Source organism: Mercurialis annua, linkage group LG4 (genome assembly GCF_937616625.2).
Source record: "Mercurialis annua linkage group LG4, ddMerAnnu1.2, whole genome shotgun sequence".
Classification (NCBI taxonomy): Eukaryota; Viridiplantae; Streptophyta; class Magnoliopsida; order Malpighiales; family Euphorbiaceae; genus Mercurialis; species Mercurialis annua.
Genome location: NC_065573.1, coordinates 21,405,981 through 21,427,939, shown reverse-complemented (window position 1 = coordinate 21,427,939; position 21,959 = coordinate 21,405,981). Strand labels below are relative to the sequence as shown.

At 26.7% G+C, this 21,959-nt stretch overlaps 1 protein-coding gene across 1 annotated transcript; it reads left to right on the top strand.

The window, feature by feature from the left end:
- Positions 1-5,109: 5,109 nt before the first annotated feature.
- On the top strand, positions 5,110-14,890 carry LOC126679431 (uncharacterized). The gene is made up of 10 exons (XM_050374456.1): positions 5,110-5,545; positions 5,996-6,185; positions 6,332-6,465; positions 7,553-7,665; positions 7,784-7,907; positions 8,665-8,820; positions 11,908-12,063; positions 13,161-13,240; positions 14,229-14,278; positions 14,627-14,890. Exons 1-10 carry the CDS (start codon positions 5,147-5,149, stop codon positions 14,761-14,763), a joined length of 1,539 nt encoding a protein of 512 aa, XP_050230413.1. The 5' UTR covers positions 5,110-5,146; the 3' UTR covers positions 14,764-14,890.
- The last annotated feature ends 7,069 nt before the right edge of the window (positions 14,891-21,959 follow it).

Below are 21,959 nucleotides of genomic sequence, written 5' to 3'. Positions count from 1 at the left end.
TATATGTTATGTATGTGCTTCCGTTTGTTGGGTCCTTATATGATTGTTATTTGCGAAAAAGTTTTTGTGATTTTAGACTGGCTACGGGTTTCGGAGCTACCTCTATCATTCCCTAGCGCCGGTCGTGGCTCTAATTTGTGTCGTGACACTTTTACATTGAACTTATCTTTTAACCATTTTTTGAATCACCTTAAAAGAAAGGTTTAACGTGTGCAAAGGTCTCTGCACCTTTTATTTTTTTCTTTATTTGGTACCTATATATTTTTACTTGTTTACTTGATCCCTGTACTTTTAAAAATAATTTTATCGAATTCTTTTGTTTTTTTTAATTAATCTTTATATTTTTAAAAATATTTTTACTTGATCCCTCACACTTCTCCACTTTTGTTGACAAAAGAATTTTATAATATAATTTTTGAAAGTGTAGAAACCTAGTAAAGAAATAAAAATGCATAGGAACAAAGTAAAGAAAAAATACCAATTGCAGGGATCTTAAGATAGATTTTGCATAAAAAAGTTAAATGAAAAATTGCTTTATTATTAACAGGGTAAAACAAAAAAAACATCACAATAAATGATTTTTTATTTTTTTGTTTAAAATAAAATATAACTTTTGAAATGGAATGAAGAAAGCAATATTAAGTATTAAATAAATTTTATTAAATATTTTAATTTAGCTGTATTAATTTAATTTAGTTTTTCAATCTCTTACTTATAAGCTATTTTGATTTGTTTGTTTTAGTTATAGCTAAATTAATTTAAATGTTTGGGTTTATTTTATTTTAATTAATTTTCTTATCTTTAATTTTGTCACACAACTGGAATAATATGTGAATTGAGTCTGAAATTGTGCGGTTCGCATTGACATAACCGATAATTGGGGCATGTTTTGAACCCCCACTTGCAACCAAAATGATTATATTCTTCTAAGAAGTCTAATCAAAGAATGAAATAATCCAAAGAGCTTATCTCAATTAAAGCCAAACAGCTCAACCTACAATGTTTTATTTCAAATTAAAAGTGTCCTAACCCCACTTCTTCTTCTCTTTGTCATCTAACATAAAATACCAAAGCATCATCATCATAAGTTTATATCCTCACATTCTTAAAGAAAAATCTTTATCAAATGAAATGTGTAAATTTAATTTTAGTTATTGATATTCAATACTCAATTCACTAAAAACAATCAAGCTGGCGAGTGTTGAATAACACTCTATGTATAGTATTATTTTAACATACCTCCACATGGACCTGATTCGGAACCAAACCAAACCGAAAAATCGAACCTAGATAAATTTTGTTATTTGGTTTGATTTTTCGGTAAAAACGGTTTGGTTCGATTTCTACTTTAGTTGAAGTTTGGTGTTTGGTGTTCGGTTTGGTTTGGGTGTTGTGAAAACCGAAAAAGCAAAAAAACCACCGAATTTAAATATAAAATATATAATTTTAAAAAAATAATATACATATATACTTATATTTATATGTTTTTTGTCTTTATATCGTAATTATCTTTAATATATGAATAATAATTATTATTTAAATATATATATATATATATGTAAGTTTATCAAACTCTAATTATTTAATATTTGAATTAATTTTAATAGAAAAAATTAAAAAAATAATCAAACTCGGCTTTAACTGAACTAAACCGTACATAACCGAAATTTTGGTCTGTAGTTTTTTGCCTCCAAACTAAAAGTTTGGATCGGTTTGATTTGAAAATTTTCCTAACTGAAAACCAAAAAACCGAAAAAATTTCAATCGAACCGACCGAATCGAACCGATGCTCAGCCCTACCTCCACATACACAATAGATCGACAATCTTTCATATGTAATTTTTTTTAATCATCAGAAAGAGAAAGCAATTGCGAAAAAATTAGACCCATAACCTAAACTAAAAGTTGTTTAGCTCTTATACCAATTGAACTATAGTTCATTGAATTCCAAAACGTATATGAGATGGTGAGACGTTTTCCTGACTTAAGTGGGATTACGGTTCGAACAATACTCATATATGCATCTGTTTAAAATTTTAGATCAGAATATGCCTCCCGTAAAGAACTTATACTACTCGACTAGAAATTAGTTTTAATATGAAAGATTTAAAAGTGTTGTCTCATTGAGACCGATTCAGAAAATCTCATGAACCATATACAAAAATAAAACTATAGCTCATTGGTACTTCCACATGTAAATACAGATTAAATTTAAAACGTGAGCAAATAAACACAAATCCACATCATCTAATATTTAAATATTTTAATTAATCAAAAAGGAATTATTGGTGACCGAACTCTAAACCTCTAAATCATAAACACCTTAATAATATACTAAATAATCAATTTATTTTGAATTTTTCACACTTTTAAATGAGACTCCAACTATAGGCTATATTTAATGAGAAATTTTTAGATAGACTCAGTATATCACGTCATCCGTGATTTGAGCCAATCACGCTATAACATGACATTAAAATAATAGCATTATTATAATTTTATTTGTTATTATTTTACATATTTTAATAGTGACATTATAATAATGCTACTATTTTAATGACATGTTATAAAGTGATTACTCAGTCCACGAATGATGCGGTCTGCCGAATTTACCTTAAAATTTCTCTATATTTAACAGTCAGTATAATAAGTTTTAGACTTAATCATTCAAAAGCCCACCATCATTAATATTTTTTCAATTGCACCCTGACGTAGGAAGATTCTCTCAAAACCCCCCACCTTTAGATTCTTTTTCAATTGTACCCCAAAGTATTAAATTGACTTTTTTACATGAAAAAAAAATTAAAATAATTTTTTATATTAATCTATATTCTAATTAATCACTAATATTATTAATAATGTAAAAAATCATTCTTCTTAAAATTATATCCAATAACTTTTTAAAATTAAAACCATAAAAATTTCCAATTTAGAGTATAATTGAAAAAAAAATCTAAAAGTGGGGGGATTTTGAAAGAATTTTTCTACGTTAGGTGCAATTTGAATGGAATTTAAAGATGAGAGGTTTTGAGAGAGTTTTCCAACTTCGGGTTGTAATTTAAAAAAAGATTAAAGATGGAGAGTTTTTAAGTGATTAGATCTAAATTTTATTTAGATTAGCTATTTTTTTCTAGCAATATCTTACTTCTTCACTGGCAAGCTGAGTAGGCGATCGTCTTATAGCCATCAACGATCACTTATTCTCATTTAAATTTTTATCATATATATTAGGGATTATTTGCGAAATACCTAGTTTTTTCAAAGTATTTATATCATTTTTAGCCATCTTTTCCTTATTTCCTATGTTACTTATTTTTTAATTTATTTATAAAAAAACCTACTATATATAGTAACCTTTTTTTATTATAGGTTAAATTTTTACACAGCCATCTTTTTCTCTCTCTCTTTTTTTCTTTTTCTTTTAATTTTCAGTTTGTCTCTTCCAGTTACTTTTCCGTTCGTCTTTTCCATTCGCGTTTCTGTTCAAGCTTCCGTTCGTCTACTTCCGATAGATTTCTCGTCGTTTTCGGTCGTTTTTTCATTCGTCTCTTCCGTTCGCGCTAGTCCGTTCGTCTCTTCCGTTCGCGATATGGATTTCTCGATATCGTTTTAGATTTGTGTAATTTTTTATATTTTTTGTGATAATTTAAACATTTTGTAAATAAATTATTGTAGATCTATAAATTTTTTTTGTTTATAAAATTGTTCTATTATTCATATAATTATTTTGTCTTTCTCTTACTCATATATTTGTTTATTGCTACTGATTTTGTAATGAACAAATTGATTTATGGTGTATTTGTAGTGATTTTATAATATATTTATGTTATAGTGTATATTTGATGTATTTATAGTGTATTTCTGGTGACGAGATATCTATGTTTTTTGGTGTATTTCTGCCGTTTTTTTAATATATCTATGGTGCATTTGCAGTGTTTATGGTGTATTTGCAGTGTTTTTATGGTATAGACAACAAAAACACTATAAAATACCATAAATACACTATAAATACACTATATATATACACTATATATATACATTATGCTTACACTATAAAAACACCATAAAACACATTATATACATTATTTTTACACTGTAAAAACACGATAAAAAATAAAAAAAAATTCCAGAAAAAAATCTATAAAAAGGAGAATAAATTATTAAAAACTGAAGGACTGTGCAATCGGTCGGTTCGGTCGACAGAATCGAAAAAACCGAAAAAAGCTATTTGTGAAATTAAAAAAAAAGATATTTTTTATAAATAAAAAAATTCAGAAAAGAAAAGTTAAAAACTGAGATATAAAAGTATAATTAAATTACCGAAACATGTATTCTAGTTAATTTTTAAAAACTTAAACTTTTAGATAAGACTCAAAATATAATATTATTTTTAACACTTAGTATGAAATTTTATTTAAAGTAGTCATCATTTTCTCCTAACAAAAATACTCCCACGGACAAACAGAACTAATTGGCGACAATTTTTTGGCCATGAATGACCAATTTCTTTTTTAATAATTATAGAGAGGGAGTGTTTGTGGAAAAAATTGAACTCATGCCTTGACAGTTTGCTGTCCAGCGCTTATACCATTTGAGTTACAGTTTGTTTTGGTAATGATCAATTATTTTCATTTGAGTTTTTATCATTTCTAATATTGTTTTTTTATTTCATTAATCATCTCATTTTGTCATTTTATGTTTTCTAATTTTTTTTCTATTTATTTTCTGATTCCATAATTTACATATACATATAGATCTTCTATCCTCATGTTATTATATAGGTCAAATGCCCAAAAAAGCCAAATCTTTTATAAAAATTTTACAAAAGTCCAAATCTTTTAATTTTATCTAATTTATCCTGAAACACATGATTTCGTTTCAATAATGACCAATTATTTAATTTTGCTCATGTGGCACCTACGTAGCGCTGATGTGGCATTGCCACACATCAGCGCCACATAAGCAAAATTATATAATTGGATATAATTGAAATAAAATCATACATATTAAAACAAATTAGATAAAATTAAAAGGTCTGCATTTTTATGAAATTTTCATAAAAAAATTTAACCTTTTTTAATCATTTAGCCTATCATATAAAGGTGTGACACAAAGAGTCCATCTTCGGCCAAAATAATCTCAAAAAATGATAATGAAAAATGGTTCCATATCTCTTTGTTTCTTCCTCTTTTTTCTTGGTGTTTCATCAGCTCATCACTTCACTCCATTTTTCCCTTCTTCTTTAACCAATACCATTCAACCTTCAACTCTAAATCAGAAGCTAATTTCTCTTTCTACAACTACAAATAAACTTTACAAAGAAAAGTTTTTCACTCAAACACTTGACCACTTCAATTTCAATCCAAACAGTTACCAAACTTTCCAACAAAGATATTTAATCAATGACACTTATTGGGGTTCATCCCCAAATTCTCCAATCTTTTTGTATACAGGAAATGAAGGAGAGATTGAATGGTTTGCTCAAAATACTGGTTTTATGTTTGATAATGCACCCAAGTTTAAAGCTCTTCTTGTTTTCATTGAGGTAACAATCAATACTTCTAACTCTTTTTTAGTATAATTAAGTCCTTTTATTGTGTCTGGCCACCAAATCATATTTTGTACTAGAATAGATTAAATATAGAGAGAGAAAGTTTTCGAGTTTCGGAAGGATTTTTGACATTAATTACTAGAAAACAGAAAATTACCGACGGAATTTTTCTAATTTAACGACAGATTTTAACCTTTTACCAACGGAAACCTTAATTTACCGACGAATTTCAGCATTTAGCGAAGGAAAAAGCCGTTGCTAAAATGTAGTTTTCTAGTACGAATTACTCGAAAAGTTTCGGAAGTGATGACAGCCTTTTTTTGCAGCACGTTGGAAACATAAACAGTGAGATAGTAAAAGCTCGAAATGAAAAACAAAAATAAAACTCCGAAACGTAATACTCGAAAAGTTTTCAAGCTGATAACAAATTTTTGTTGGTTGCAGCATAGATATTATGGAAAATCAGTGCCATTTGGAGGTGATAAAGAAGTTGCATATAGCAATGCAAGTAATCTTGGTTACTTGACTTCAACCCAAGCATTAGCTGATTATGCAACTCTCATTACTGACCTAAAGAACAATTTGTCTGCAACTGACTCTCCTGTTGTAGTTTTTGGAGGTTCCTATGGAGGAAGTATGGCTATTTTTATACTATAATTGGATTTTTTTTCTCTCTTAAATTGATTAAACTTTAAGTTTTTGTTGATAATTCTGAGATGGGTAGTCTATTTATTTTTAAAATATTAAAAAATGAGATTTTGTTGGGTTATGATTTGGCAGTGCTGGCAGCATGGTTTAGGTTAAAATATCCTCATGTGAGCATCGGAGCATTGGCATCTTCGGCACCAATTCTTGGCTTCATAAATATGACTTCACCCTATAGTTTCAGCAACATTATCACTCAAGACTTTAGGGTTTGTTCTTTCTATCTCATCTCTTGTCGTTTGCACCTTTTGTATCCACTTGTGTCCTTATGTGCTGCGACAAAATCGATGAATTTAGTATAGTTTGGTTTAAAATTAAGTAAAATGAATTTATTTGTCTAGAAATTTAGTCCATTTGCTAATTATATTATAATTTTAAATTTTATCAGTTTAATTTATTATTTTTTCGGTGTTTACTAAATATACTCACGAATTAGTTTAAACTAATATGATGTTATGTTGTATGCTACAAGTAGCTAGGTTAAATTTTATATACATAAACGTATGGTATATAACGTATCAGCTTCAAAGAGTGATGAATATATATGACAAAAAAACAAAAAGATAATGGATTAAATTGAGACAATTTAAAAATGGTTATATAATTGACAAATTGAATAAAATTATGGGTAGGTAAATTTATTTTGCTTTAAAATTAAAACAATTCGATTTTAAAAGTTAAATAGAAAACAATATATTTTTAGTACAAACTGAACTAAATAAGTCAAAAAATTAAACCGAACTGAGTTGGTTTGGTTGAATTTTGATTAGAGTTTTAAATTTTTTTATAAAATCAGTTCATTTTTTTAAAAAAATAAAAAATAAAAAGTTAAGTTGATTTAAATTGAATGCAAATCTCTAGTCATAGATCACTCTTGCAAAAAGATGTATTAATCGTTTGATGTGGTATTGACTTTGTTAGAGTGATTTATTATGAATCAAATCTAAAAGAACTATATTATTTTTTTGGTAAGCCCATCCGGTTTCCAAGGCTTCGCCCTGACTAATCCGGATCCGACCCGCGTCGCGCACCTGGCATGGTGGGTGAGTCTGGCAGTGGGAATTTTCTGCATTCACAAGGACTCGAATAAAAGAACTAACGATAGGCTTAGCTAGTTAATTGTTTAAATATAAATTGGCTCAAACTATGCATGAATTTAAAATTTTACAACTCTGAAAATGTATTGAATTTATGAGTTAATGATTTATTTAAAGAGTAAATTAAGATATTGAGAGATTAAAGCAAAAGATTTGAGGAATGACAAAAAAATTATACTTTTTGTGAAAATGAAAATAGAGTGAGAGTGAGAATTGCTACAAAGTGATAAAAGGAGCATGGCAACAAATTGAAGCTACTGCGAAGCAACACGGAGGCCTTGAAAAACTCCGCAAATCCTTCAAAATATGCAAGTATGTACCTAACACGTTTTTAATTATTTTTTAAGCTATATTTTGTTATGTTGCTTTAGTCTTAATTAAAGTTAAATTAGTTGATTAATTAATTAATTTTGCTGTTAAACATATACAGGAACTATATTAGTGCAGATTCTCTAGAGAACTGGCTATCAACTGCATTGGTCTACTCAGCAATGACGGATTATCCAACCCCATCTAATTTCTTAAATCCCTTGCCAGCTTACCCTGTCAAACAGGTTATTATTTTATTAAGTACATTTACTATCTTAAATCATATCTATGGCTCTTTACATTTTCTACCAAATGATTTAAAAATGATTAATTATGGTTGGCTATATTAGATGTATGCAATGAATAATTTTTATGCGTATAAAATATAGGTCATAAAAAGCCAAATATTTTTAATCTTTTTAAAATACATTCAAACATTTAAAAAATTAAAAAACTGGCTTAGTTTGACTAGAATTTTTGTAAAAACAATTTAACCATGCATAAATGACATGAAATGTTGACATAAAATATAAAATTATAGTTTATCTCAACTAAATGGCGTCTAAATCGATAACATTTTCTTAAATTACACCACTTAGAAACAATTGAATTAATTTTAAAAAAATTAGGATATATTTTAGTGAATTGGTCAAATCGGAATAAATTTATAATTTTTAAAAAGATTGAATAAATTTTTAAAAAATTTAAAAGATTTGATTTTTTAGACCATTAAACCTGATATAAATTATGATATACGATTTTGTACAAACTTACTATTGCATCGATTAATAACTACAATAAATTGAATAGGGATATTCTAAAAAAAATTAAGCTAAAATATGTTATTTTTCTTTTATAATTCATATAACTTTATTGACTCAAATTTAAATTAATCAGATATTCGATACGGTAATAAAATATTGGGAACTAAAAAAAAAGTTAAAAATCTTTGTTTTTATTTTATTTTATTTTTGACGTTCGTTATGTTTTATTATCATATAGATGTGCAAGGTGATTGATGATCCAACGACCGGTTATGATACGTTTGCAAAGTTGCACGCTGCGGCTAGTATTTACTACAACTCAACTGGAACTGCTACGTGTTTTGATCTTAACGATGATTCTGATCCTCATGACCTTGGTGGATGGACGTGGCAGGTGACTTACTATCTACCTCAATTCTATTTTATTATACTTTTTTCTTGAAATATAAATATTCTTTTAGAAAAAGCTTAAATTATTTTCTTAAAAGTGATTTATATTTTGATATTTTGAATATTTACCGGTTTTAATCCAAAACTCACCAGCTCAATGCTATTGTTTTGAGGTCAAATGTCGTAAAAAAAATCAAATTTTTTACAAAAGTTTTATAAAAGTTCTGACATTTTAATTTTGTCGATTTTGGCCAAAAACTGATTATTTGGTTTCACAAAAGTCCTGATCTTTCAATTTTGTCGATTTTAGCCAAAAATGGATTGTTTGATTTCACAAAAGTTCTGACCTTTCAATATATGTACATGCCACGTAGGCGGCACATAGGCAAATTGAAATCAAATTGAAAGTTGGCCACAATTAAAACCAAATAATATGTTTTTGGCCAAAATCGACAAAATTGAAAGGTCAACACTTTTATGAAACTTTTATAAAAAGTTTGGCCTTTTTACGACATTTGACCTTATTTTAAATTAACTAGTTTCGCATTACGTGCTATGCACGTGGCTCGTAACGTAACTTGTCAATGTACATATTAGTAAATTTATTATAATTATATCAATTTTTTATTTATAATTAATATTAAATTATTTAAAAAAAATTATAAAAATAAATATAATATGTTCGGTTATTAAATTTTTGTCCATACTAAATTAATCTTCTTTTGGTTTATAATAATTATAATTAAATAATTAACTTAATTTTATTAATAATATCTTTAAAAATAATAAGATAGAAATTTAAATAATAATATATTGACCAAATATAGTATTTTAATTTTGTAGTATCAAACTAAAAAATAGGTATTCCTACTAATTTGGAGACAATTTAGTTATTTTTTACATACTAAAAACTAAATTGGAGATAATTTAGCTACCTATTCTAATTAGGATTTTAATTACAATAGTGATTAATTAAATAAGTAATTAGTTAATGACTATAAAACTTTTATTTAGTAATAAACTGAAAAGGATTATTCAGTAAATTTGTCTGTCCTCCCCCCCCTCCGTGCTTTTATATATAGCATAGATTAAATGAAGCTTTCAAACATTACAAAAATAGAAAAAAAATATAATGTGTGCTATATGATCTAATGAATAATTTATAATATTAACTGTTTCTTTAATAAATTTGATCTTCAACAAATTTTAAAAAACTTTGATTACCCTGTATTTTTTTTGATATTGGAAGATATAATTTTTATTAAAATAAATTATAATAATTTAATTTATCTATACTATATATAAAAGCACGGATGGGGGGGGACAGGCAAATTTACTGAATAATCCTTTTCAGTTTACTACTAAATAAAGGTTTTATAGTCATTAACTAATTAGTTATTTAATTAATCACTATTGTAATTAAAGTTCTAATTAGAATAGATAGCTAAACTAAATTGTCTCCAAATTAGTAGGAATACCTATTTTTTTAGTTTGATTAAACTACAAAATTAAAATACTGTATTTGGTCAATATATTATTATTTAAATTTCTATCTTATATTTTTAAAGATATTATTAATAAAATTAAGTTAATTATTTAATTATGGTTATTATAAAATAAAAAAAGAATAAATTCAGTATGGAAAAAGAAATTAATAACCGAATATATTATATTTATTTTTAGTATTAATTATAAATAAAAAATTGATATAATTATAATAAATTTACCAATATATTCATTGAGGAGTTACGTTATGAGTCACGTGCATAGCACGTAATGCGAAACTAGTATAAATAAAAGTACACATCTCAATATTTAAATGGTATAAGATTTGCAAATTTCCAAAATAAAATGAGACATTTGGGACCATTTTGTGAAATTGTTGAATAGTGCACAATGGAAAAAGAGGAAGTAATCCACTTTCCTTGAGTTTGAATCAAAAAGGATTATATGTGATAATAAGGCATGTGAGAGTATCCAAGAAATGCATGTTACTTCACATGCTAAAGTTTGTCCTTATAATGATTCTCAATTAATTAAAAGGTAATAAAATACTTATTATTTTCCTTTAGGAGCCAAACATGTTAATTCGATTTCATTAGTCATAAATTAATTAGATATAGGATTAATAGTCAGAATAAATTTCCTTATGATGCTTATTGTCATTCTATAATCCAATAAGGTAATACACCCTCTAACTAAGTTTATAGTAGACTATATTAAAAAAATGATCATGAAACTTGATATTATATAACTTAATGATGAAGCTTGATCATCTGTTTTTGAAGCTTTTACTTGATCATGAAACTTGATAGAGGAGGAAGCTTTGGGTTTAGCATGTTATACCTCCGCAAATTTGAATGTATATATTATGCAGTGTAAGTTTGAGAATAGCTTGCTGAAAAGAATAAAGATGACAAAGTTTTTGTGAAGAAATATGCAACTTGATTATCAGGAATCACATGAGACAAACGAGATGATTAATTAAACTCGTTTCTTTGCCCGTGGAGTTGTCATTAAAGAACCACGTAAATTTTGTGTTTCTTTTAGTTCGATTTTTTATTTTATCATAAACTTGCTTTCCTAATTAATTCTCTGCTATTCCGCTGCGACTAATCTCCCAAAATGAACTTATTTTTTTAAAGCAAAACTTTGCATATAGATTTGCACCATTGATGATAATCACCTCATGTCAGAAGGTTCGAACTAGCACTAGTGCAAGATTTTTTCCAAAATAAAGAAGATATAGACTTAGTAGATCTTTTTATTCAAAAAAATATATTTGTCATGATTGATTAAAAATTGCAGCAAAAGGTAGAGTTTAATTTTGGTGAATTAACGAAATCCTCCTTTATTTTAGAAATGAAGGCTTTAATAAGAAGAAAAAGATATTTAAATTCCTAGAAAATAAGCTTAAATATATAAATAATAAAAGTTTCATTTATTTTTATAGACAATTCTACTATATATCAATAGCTCGGGTTTTTATAGTTTTTAACATAAAAACCGAACTAATTTTTAAAAAAAAAAATTATAATAAATGAATTGAACTGATCATCTGATCACATAGATATGTTCACTTAAATTGCAGGCATGCACAGAGATGATACTGCCAACAGGAGGCAGCAATGAAGAGAGCATATTTCCAGCTTCAAAATGGGATTATAATGATAGAGTTCATTACTGCAAACAACGTTTTGATATTGAACCTAGACCCTATTGGATTTCTACTCAGTTTGGTGGCCATGTGAGTATTAAATTGTTGAATTTATGATAATTTCATGTTGGAACTAGGATAGGGCGTTCGATTCAGATTCAAATCAAATCGAATCAAAATTTTCCTTTTTTTAAAACGATCCAAATATAAATTTTGAGAAAGTGTAATTGTCAAATAAAACCGGTTAGTTTAGTTGGTTTTTCCGGTTCAGTTCACTTATTTTTGGTTCGCTTACATTAAAATTTAACACGAACTTGTATAAGGTTAAAACTGAACCGAACCAAATCTGAATTTTTATTATCATATAAAATTAAACCAAATTGAATCTGTGAGTTTGATTATTTGATTTCTTTTAGTTTGGTCGGTTTTTGCACACTCCTATCTAGAACCTCCTAACCTATTTGTAGGGGTGTTAAAATGGATCATGAAATGGTAACACGATTCGCCTACCCGTAATTTCGGCGAATCCGGGTTGAGGTTTAGCGGGTTCGTGTCGAAAACGTGCCAACCCGTTTATAACATGAAATAAATGTGTTGTGTCACGGGTTGACTCGCGAACCCATCTAACCCACCTAACCCGTTTACAAATTTTATTATTTATAATAATATAAAAATAAAATAGTTATAAATATAAAATAAAGTTACTAAATTAGTGATATTAATATAAAAAATTAATTATATTAAAATTTTATAATTTGAATATTAATTGATAAATTTGAGGTTAAAATTATATTTATATAGTTTAAAAAAGTTTAATGTTAAAGGGGTTCTGTTAGTCGTGTCGTGTTAGTTGTGTAATTGTGTTAATCGTGTTACCCGTTTATCTTAACATGTTAATCGTGTCGTGTCGTGTCACTCGTTTAAAATTCATGTCGTGTTAGGGTTGAAAATTTTAACACGATTAGTTAAATGGGCCGTATTCGTGTTGACCTAATCGTGTTAACGGAGTGAATTGACGCGACACGAACACGACTCGCCAACCCATTTTAACACTCCCACCTATTTGTAATTAAAAATACTATCATGCCACTCTGAACCATAATTAGGACAAAATAAAGTGTTTTTTGTAGTCTACTAATTAAAGATAAATTTTAATCCAAGTTAATCAGTTTACTCTTTTTTAACAGAATATTAGGATAGCTTTGAAAAGATTTGCAAGTAATATTATCTTCTTTAATGGCTTAAGAGACCCTTGGAGTGGAGGAGGGTATGTTCTTTCTCTCTCTCTCTTTTATTATATTTCTCCACTTGTTTTGGAATAATTCTTTGAATGATTTTTTTTTTTTATATTATGTATTAATTGATAAGAATTTAGAACATGATACATTGTAGAGTATATCACAAAGTTTAGTATATTTCATAATAATAATTAATTCAATTTTTTAATTTTTTTATTGCATACAACCCAATTTGGCAATTAAAAAATGATTAGATTCATTTATTTTTTTGATATATACTTTTTAAAAGAAATTTGACAAATAAAATATTGCCACATAAAGAGGAAAATAAAATGAGGTATAAAAAGGTGGACTACAAAACATTATTATATTTTAATATCTTAATCATTAAAAAATACCCTATCTTTTTTAATTTTTTTGTTTATAATTTAAATTTTAAAATCATAAGTTTTATTTTAGTTTTTTAATTTTCAGTTTTAATTGTAACTATTTATTTAAATTAGAGTGACAAATATTCAAATATATTTTTATATTTGAAATTTTTGATGATAAATAGACAAATTATAACAATATAAAGTAATATGAAAGACGTATTTAATTTTTCTTTCGCTATAATTTGAACAAATGGTTACCATTGAAACTGAAAATTTAAAAATAAGTTAAAATTGATGATTTAATAATTTAGACCATAAGTTAAAAAAAATCAATTTTAAATGATTAAGCCTATTTATTTTTAATTTTAATAATCTCAAATATCAATTTTAGTATTTTGCAATTCAATATACTGACTATTTTTAATATAATTATATCAATGTGAATATTTTAAATTATTAAATTATATAAGTAAAAGTGTATCAAAATATAATTGATGTTTTAAAATATAAAATATTAAAAGTTAATGTTTTAAATTGCTAAAAAAATTATAATTGTCATTTAATTGGAAATTAAACCTTTAGATAATGCATAATCCTTCTTTTGTCAAATTACTTGCTTGATGCATGCAATATTTTATTTCAGGGTGCTACAAGATATATCCAAAAGCATAGTTGCTTTAGTGGAAGAAAAAGGTTAGTATGTACATCAAATTTTGATATATATATATATATATATATATATATATATATATATATATATATATATATATATATATATATATATAATATAATATAAATTGTGCAAAAATTTCAAAAAAGTAAAATAAAGTTTAAATGTATATCTCAGAATTGATCTGAGCTTCGAACAATTTCTGAATTGATTTCAGTCATGAAGTATAAATATAACTTTAAAAAAAATGAAATTATTTTATATAAAGATAATAAAATAATTTGCGAGTCACTTATATAAATTTTATAAAAAGTGAGTGACAAAATGTTAGTATAGTTTTATCTAAAAAAAAAAACAATTATGGATAACAGGAGCTCATCATGTGGACTTGAGATTTGCAAGTAGTGAAGATCCAATATGGCTTAAAGAAGTTAGGGGAAAAGAGGTGAAGATTATTGCACAATGGCTCTCACAATACTACCAAGATTTGGCCCATTTATCTTCCTAAATTTTACAAACCCACTGTTTTATCCTTTCTTTTCCATTTCACCAAAAGAAAATTGACAAAGTTTAATTGATATTGCTCACTTCTTAGAAAATTCTAATATTTATTAGACCCATTATTTTTCTTGGCATTTGATTAGGCCTTTTTAGTAAAAAAAATGGGGTTCTTACAGGCTTAGAGTGTTTCCTCATTCAAGTTTTTTAGCAAATGTTATATATATGGTTTAATTCTGTTAAATTATAAAAAAGGAATTGGTATTTACAAATTCCTCAAATATTAAGAATGCTTATTATTATCCTACTCAATCTATGTCAAGCAAATGGACTCCATATTGATAACATTGGAAACTACCATTCAATCCAATACTTTTTAATATTGTCTCATAATATTTACTTTTTTATCAGTCATTTTTCAAAAAATATGATAAAATAAAATTATTAACGTGGAAACAGGAACAATGACATTGTAATATGTAGTTATGTGTCTATATCAGTATAATTATTAAAAAATTATTTGGTACTCTGAATTATAAATAAAATGACAATTCTTATTTTAAATTATCAAAGTTTAAAGTTTATATTAAAATAGCAAAGCACGTTAAGATTAATGGTTTATGAGCAATTAAGCCTGTATATATTAAAAGCAAGAATAAGCGAATTTGTCAAACAAATATGGAACAAGATTTATGAAACATACCATAAACTATACATGGTAATTGACCTTAGTAGATACAATTATTTTCCTCTTATTTCTTAGCCTTCTTCAATTAATGTCCTATCTAGTTAATGTATGTTCAATTATTGGGTAGCAAGACTATATATTTTAGGTATTTGATGAATGTAAATTAATTATTGGGTAGCAAGACTATTATTTTATGTATTTGATGAATTTGAAGGATAGATTCTATAAGAGAGGAAACACATGAAAAATGTAGATAATTTTCAATTGAATGAAAAAAAATATAAATATAAATGATAAACGCCCTACTCTGGCCTTACTTTGAAGATATGGATAGTTTCCAAAATGGCATACTTGAAATGGACTAGTCTTATAATGTAGTACCCCAACTTTGAATATATGATTTAGCTTCTTGCCTAACAAAGCAACCAAAAAAAAAAACAATAACAGATTACATTATACAAATTATAGGTAGCTATTAGGTATATTTTTCTTGTTCTCATTAAAAAAATCGTTTGGTATTACCCCCAACGTTTTTAAGAAGTTCAAATATAAATTAAAAAATAAAAAATGAGTTTCTTTAGATTTGGCGATAATTAGAAAATGACTTAAGTGGTAATTTTACAGCTCAATTTGTAAGTAATGGCAGTTAACACATCAATTAATTTTGTGGGCAAATCAGTAACAAATTTATTATTTATGGGCAATTAATTCCATTTGAGCAAATTAGTTTACAAGTTGAGGGGGCAAATTGTCAAATTAGGAAACAGTTAGCTTACAAGTTGAGGGGACAAATTGTCAAAATGGGGTTAATTGTCCATAATCAACAAATTTATGACTAATGTGTTCATAAAATTAATTTATATGTTAATTGTTTATTATTTACAAATTGAAAGGGCCAATTGTCACTTAAGTTATTAGGAAATTATAAGGCCATCGAAAAGGCATGAAAATGTCATTTTCAGATTGCAATGGATTTTCAAAGTTTGGCCAGGAATTAGACAGGTCTAAGAAATAACGAAACAGAAAGAAGTGATGAAAACGGCTAGAAAGTAGAACCCGAGAAAAGGAGATGACATGAGAGGATCAAAATTATAGATATCGCTATTGTTGTTTGAAGTTTTAAAATAAATTTGTAATATATTTTAATTATTAACTTAAATATTTAATTATTTTTTTCAAATACATTATTTGTTTTTTATATAGAAAAAAGGGTCGTTTATACCCTTGAAATTTAAATACAGGATCAAATAAGCTCTCAACGTCCGAAACAATTTCAAATATGTCCCAACGTTTTAAAGAGTGAATAACCAGGTATCCCGATTTTCTCAACCAGATCACCGATGATTCATTTATGCTTTTAAATTGGGGTCTAGTTGTTCACTTTTTAAAACGTTAAGCGCAATATTTGAATTTTTTCAGATGTTAAGGGCTTACTTGATTTTAAAGTCAAATTTTAAAGGCATGAATGATCCTTTTTTCTTTTATATAAATTTACTACATACCTTGTTAATACAGGGTAGGGTTTGTGAGTTTAAAGAGTGTACATATAGGAAACGATGGAGGTTGTGTAAATGAAAGAGTTTTAGGGTTTGTGAGTTTAGAGAGTGTATATATAGGGGTGAAAAACGACATCAGTTTGGTCAAAATAATAGGTGTATTAACCCTAGTTAAAACAACATAGTTTAGATATTCGGTTGGTTTTGTTTTTCAGTTTTTTCGTAAATCAAATTGTTCACCAAATTCCAAATTTTTCTACATTTGACACTGAACCGCGCCGATTTGACCGAATAACCGACCCAAACTAAGAACTTCAATTTAGTTTGGTTTAACTTTTCGGTCTAGTTCGGTTTATGCTCACCCTTAAGATATATATATATATATATATATATATATATATATATATATATAAATTTTATAATAATATAATTAATTAATTTGATTAAAAAATTGTGTTTGCTTTTTTGGTTAGATTATTATGTATTTTGATTGAATTAGGAGTTTTTTCCACGTCAGCAGTTTGGTGGATTGGCATTGACGTGACAGATATATTGGCAAAAAATCAATTCTATTCTAAAAAGTGATATAAAAACTCTTGAATATGTTAAAATGGCTAATTCTATCGATTTTTACAACTGTAATTATAACTAGTTTACGCGGCAAACATATAGTGAATATGGAAAATTGTCTAATCGCTCTAAGCCAGTTGTTGAAGTGGTTAATGTATTTCCGAGTTTGGGTCTTCTTAATTTCGAATTTAGGATAGTATTTTATTGAAATTAATTCTTTAATAAATTAGGCTGGTCAATGGGCAATACCTCACAATGTTCTTGGAAGGAATGTTGATTGTTTGTTTAGAAGTTGAGGAGAAATAGCTTTGGCATTTGGAGACATGGCCTCTAGGTTCTAAAGACCATGCTATGTGACCTCTTTTTTACCCTTACTTTTCATGGTTTTTTCTAACTCTTAACCACTACCCTACATGTGTAGCCCAACATCAAGTTTTGCCACGTGTCAAATACCCAATTCATTTATCATTACCTGCTATTTATTTATTTCGAATTAATTCCCTTCTCATATCCAAGTCGATAGATCGATATCAGATCAAATGTTTATTACTACTATTTGATTTGTTTTTTTGAACTAAAATGGAAAAAGGTACAACAAAATAAGTAGCAATTGCTAGAGAGTATTATCATAGGGATTCTCAAAACCATCTTTTGCCCATATCAAAACTATTAAAAATTACCGAAAAAGATAATACATTTTCTTATCAAAATGCAGATGGATTGATAATAAAATAAAACAGAAGCGCTTTTTTAAAATTTAATGTATATAAAATCTTAACTAATAAATATATTTGAAATTCACTAAATAGATTACACGATAACCAATAAACAAAAAATTAGGTTACTTCCAAAAGAAAATAGTTGGTATTGGAACGAGTAGAAAATGCGTCTTGTGCTACTTGGGACCCAGTCAAGGGATGGTAACTGATTTCCAGTTGACGAACAGAGCTGTGTTCCGGAAAAAGTGGTCTACTTGAAAGGGCGGGCACTCTCATTAATATAATAATTTTAATTTATATATTTTTCGGTTTAAAAAGGTAGAATTATACTTTTAGTTATTAAGAAAGAACTCGACTATTTTTTTGGTCAAACCATCCGGTCGGGTTTGATTGTTAAAGAGTGATCTTGAGTGGTTATTAATGGATTTGTGGTAAAGTGAGATGACATTTTGTGTAAAATTGATGATAACAATGATCTGAAATGTGATTGAAGTGATGAATTAACCTCTGAATTTGCCTTGGCAGCAACAGGAAATGGGGAAGCATGCTATCACCAGGAGTAACAACTGTAGCCTACGAAAACAGAAAAATATGGATGATATTTGCTGAGTTGAAAACATATTTACAGATAAAACCTTAATCTTTACTTTACATTACAATTTTATCACCATAATTATTTTCTCTTTTGTATTTCAATATCATATTAAATTGATTTTTTAAACAAACATAGAAATTTAAAAAGAATCTTAAGGTTCAACTTTTTTAGATAATTTAAAATTTACAAATGGTGTAGCTAGACGCGAGACTCATGCAGTCGAAATTTATTCAATGAAGATTTCTTACTTAAAAAAAAACATGAAATTTGAATGATATGTAACTAATTTATTAAGTATATTCTTACACTAATTTAGAAATTTATAAACTACTCATGCTTAATTTTATAGCTATATTTTTAAGGATTTTTAAGTTGATAGACTATATGATTTTTTATTTTTTTTTATGTTGGGAGTAGTAATAATGTAGGATAAAAATAAAATTTGCAGGCAGGAAAAAAGGGAGACGTGGGATGTTATTTATGGTATTTTAGCGGATGACTTGTGGCTGAGAATTAGATGTTGATTCTGATAGATAGACATGCCCTGGGAAATTGTTTTTTTTTATTTAATTTGTTGTACTGTGCAATTTGGCAGTTAGCTATAGTCAGTCCATTTTTGCATTTAGATTTTAGAGTGACAATTAAAGTGACAATTAAGTGCCAGATATGTGCTTCTTCACTTTACACTGGCAATTCTCAAATCTTCTTCTTTAATATAATATTGAAAAAAATCACATACTGCCATATACTAAAGTTTATTTGGACTAGCTAATTTTACAGTTCATGAATGAAAAAAAATCTGAAATTAATTTAAAACAGATTAAATATAATTTATTTAAATAGAAGTTTATGTTCTACATACGCTCAATATTTTTTTTTAAATTTTTTTACTTTTTATGCGTCGTATATGTCAAGCTCACTAATTAAAATAAATATATATTATCAATCCAACTAAAATATAAATTACAAATTTAAAATTATATTATATTATGCATTTTCCTTTTATTCCTATTTTCATCTTTTTGCCGATTGTTTAGATTTTTTTGGATGAAAAGATCTCATTTTAGGTCTTATGCCGGAAGATATATACCCTTGTTGTCCATTTGTTTATTTTGTAAAATGTTTTATTTTTACTATTTTGTAAAATTTTATATTGTGAAATTTCATTTATTATTTTGATGTGTTTGATGAAGTTCCGATGTTGTTACAATAATAATTTATTTCTATGTGTGCTTTCTAGTTTGATAAAAAAAATTATTGTTTGAACTTTAACAGCGCGGATTTTTGAAGAAATCAATTTTGTTCTTTGATATATTATTTGATTCAAGACTAATACGACAAATCAACACATTCAAATCAGACTTGACAGATTCTTGGCTGATTTAAGGTGGCAAGACATGTATTCTAATTAGAAAGTTTCTCATCTTGCTAGAGTCCAGTCATATCATTGTCCAATTCTGCCGCGTACTAAGGTAGAGACGCCCCAATTCTGCTGCGTACTAAGGTAGATACAATTTTGATTTAAGCAGATTTGGAAAAAATCATAAAGGATTCGATTCTGATGTGTTTTCGGCATGGGAAAGGGGAGGAGTTACAACCAATTTTATGGTAAGCTGGAGTCGTGTGGTTTAATGTTAAAAGATTAGACGCATCACAATTTCAGAATTATAAGGCACAAGCTAAAAAAGAACATGGTTGCTCTCAAAATATTTTAGAATAGTAGTGGGCTGGTTGATTATGGTGGAGATATGAGTTTTATTCAAACTGAGATAGATGATCTTCTTATCCGGTAGAAAATTATATGGAAGCAACACTCTCGGGAAGATTAGAATAGTAGTGGGCTGCGAATTATATGGATTTTATTCTGTATTTTTTTTAGTAAAATTTTAAATGTTCGTTGTATTATCTATATCTATCTATACTATCTATCTATATCTATATCTATACTATATATAAAAGCACGGATGGGAGGGAGGGACATGCAAATTTACTGAATAATCCTTTTCAATTCACTATTAAATAAAGGTTTTATAGTCATTAACTAATTAGTTATTTAATTAATCACTATTGTAATTAAAGTCCTAATTAGAATAGGTAGCTAAATTATCTCTAATTTAATTTTTAGTATGTAAAATATAACTAAATTATCTCCAAATTAGTAGGAATGCCTATTTTTTTAGTTTGATTGAACTACTAAATTTAAATACTGTATTTGGTTAATATATTATTATTTAAAATTCTATCTTATAATTTTTAAAGATAATATTAATAAAATTAAGGTAATTATTTAATTATGGTTATTATAAAACAAAAATAAGAATAAATTTAGTATGGAAAAAAAATTAATAATCGAATATTATATTTATTTTTACAAATTTTTTTAACTAATTTAATATTAATTATAAATAAAAAGAATTAATATAATTATAATAAATTTATTAATATATTCATTGAGGAGTTACGTTACGAGCCACGTGCATAGCACGTTATGCGAAACTAGTAAATTTAAAAAACCGAATAAAATCATCCCAAAATGATGACATAATCATTAAAACAAACCGATGCATTATCTGAAAAACAAAAAAAAAAATCTTATGCATTTTTTCATCTCGAATGCTCTTCTTCTTTTTCTTGAAAACCCAATGTTTCAGTTGTTATCTAAAAACGTGCACTTCTTTTTCACTCACATCACAATCTAGAAAATTCAATCAAATATTCAAATTAATTTCATGGAACTAATTTAAGTAGCTGACGACTTTAGGCTTACGAAAGTTTAGTCTAAGATAACGGCTCCACAATATTTATTTTTTATTTGCTAACTAAAAAGTCTTACTGCATGGACCATTTCCAGACTTGCAATTCTCATCTTATTATATCTACGAGATTCCCCACTTTAAATCCTTTAAGTCTTCATCTCTTTTTATTTATTTGTTTGAAATCAAATCTTCATCTCTTTGTAAAGGAAAAATTGATTACCTTTTGCCAATTTCTAGTGAAGAAAATATGTTTAAACTAAATATATTTATATAATTGAAAAGATCGGAAGTTTTTTTATGAATTTTTAAATTAAAAAATATTTTTTTATTTTTTTATAATAGATATAACTAGTAGGTAATTCTCGTACTCATAAATTCTAAA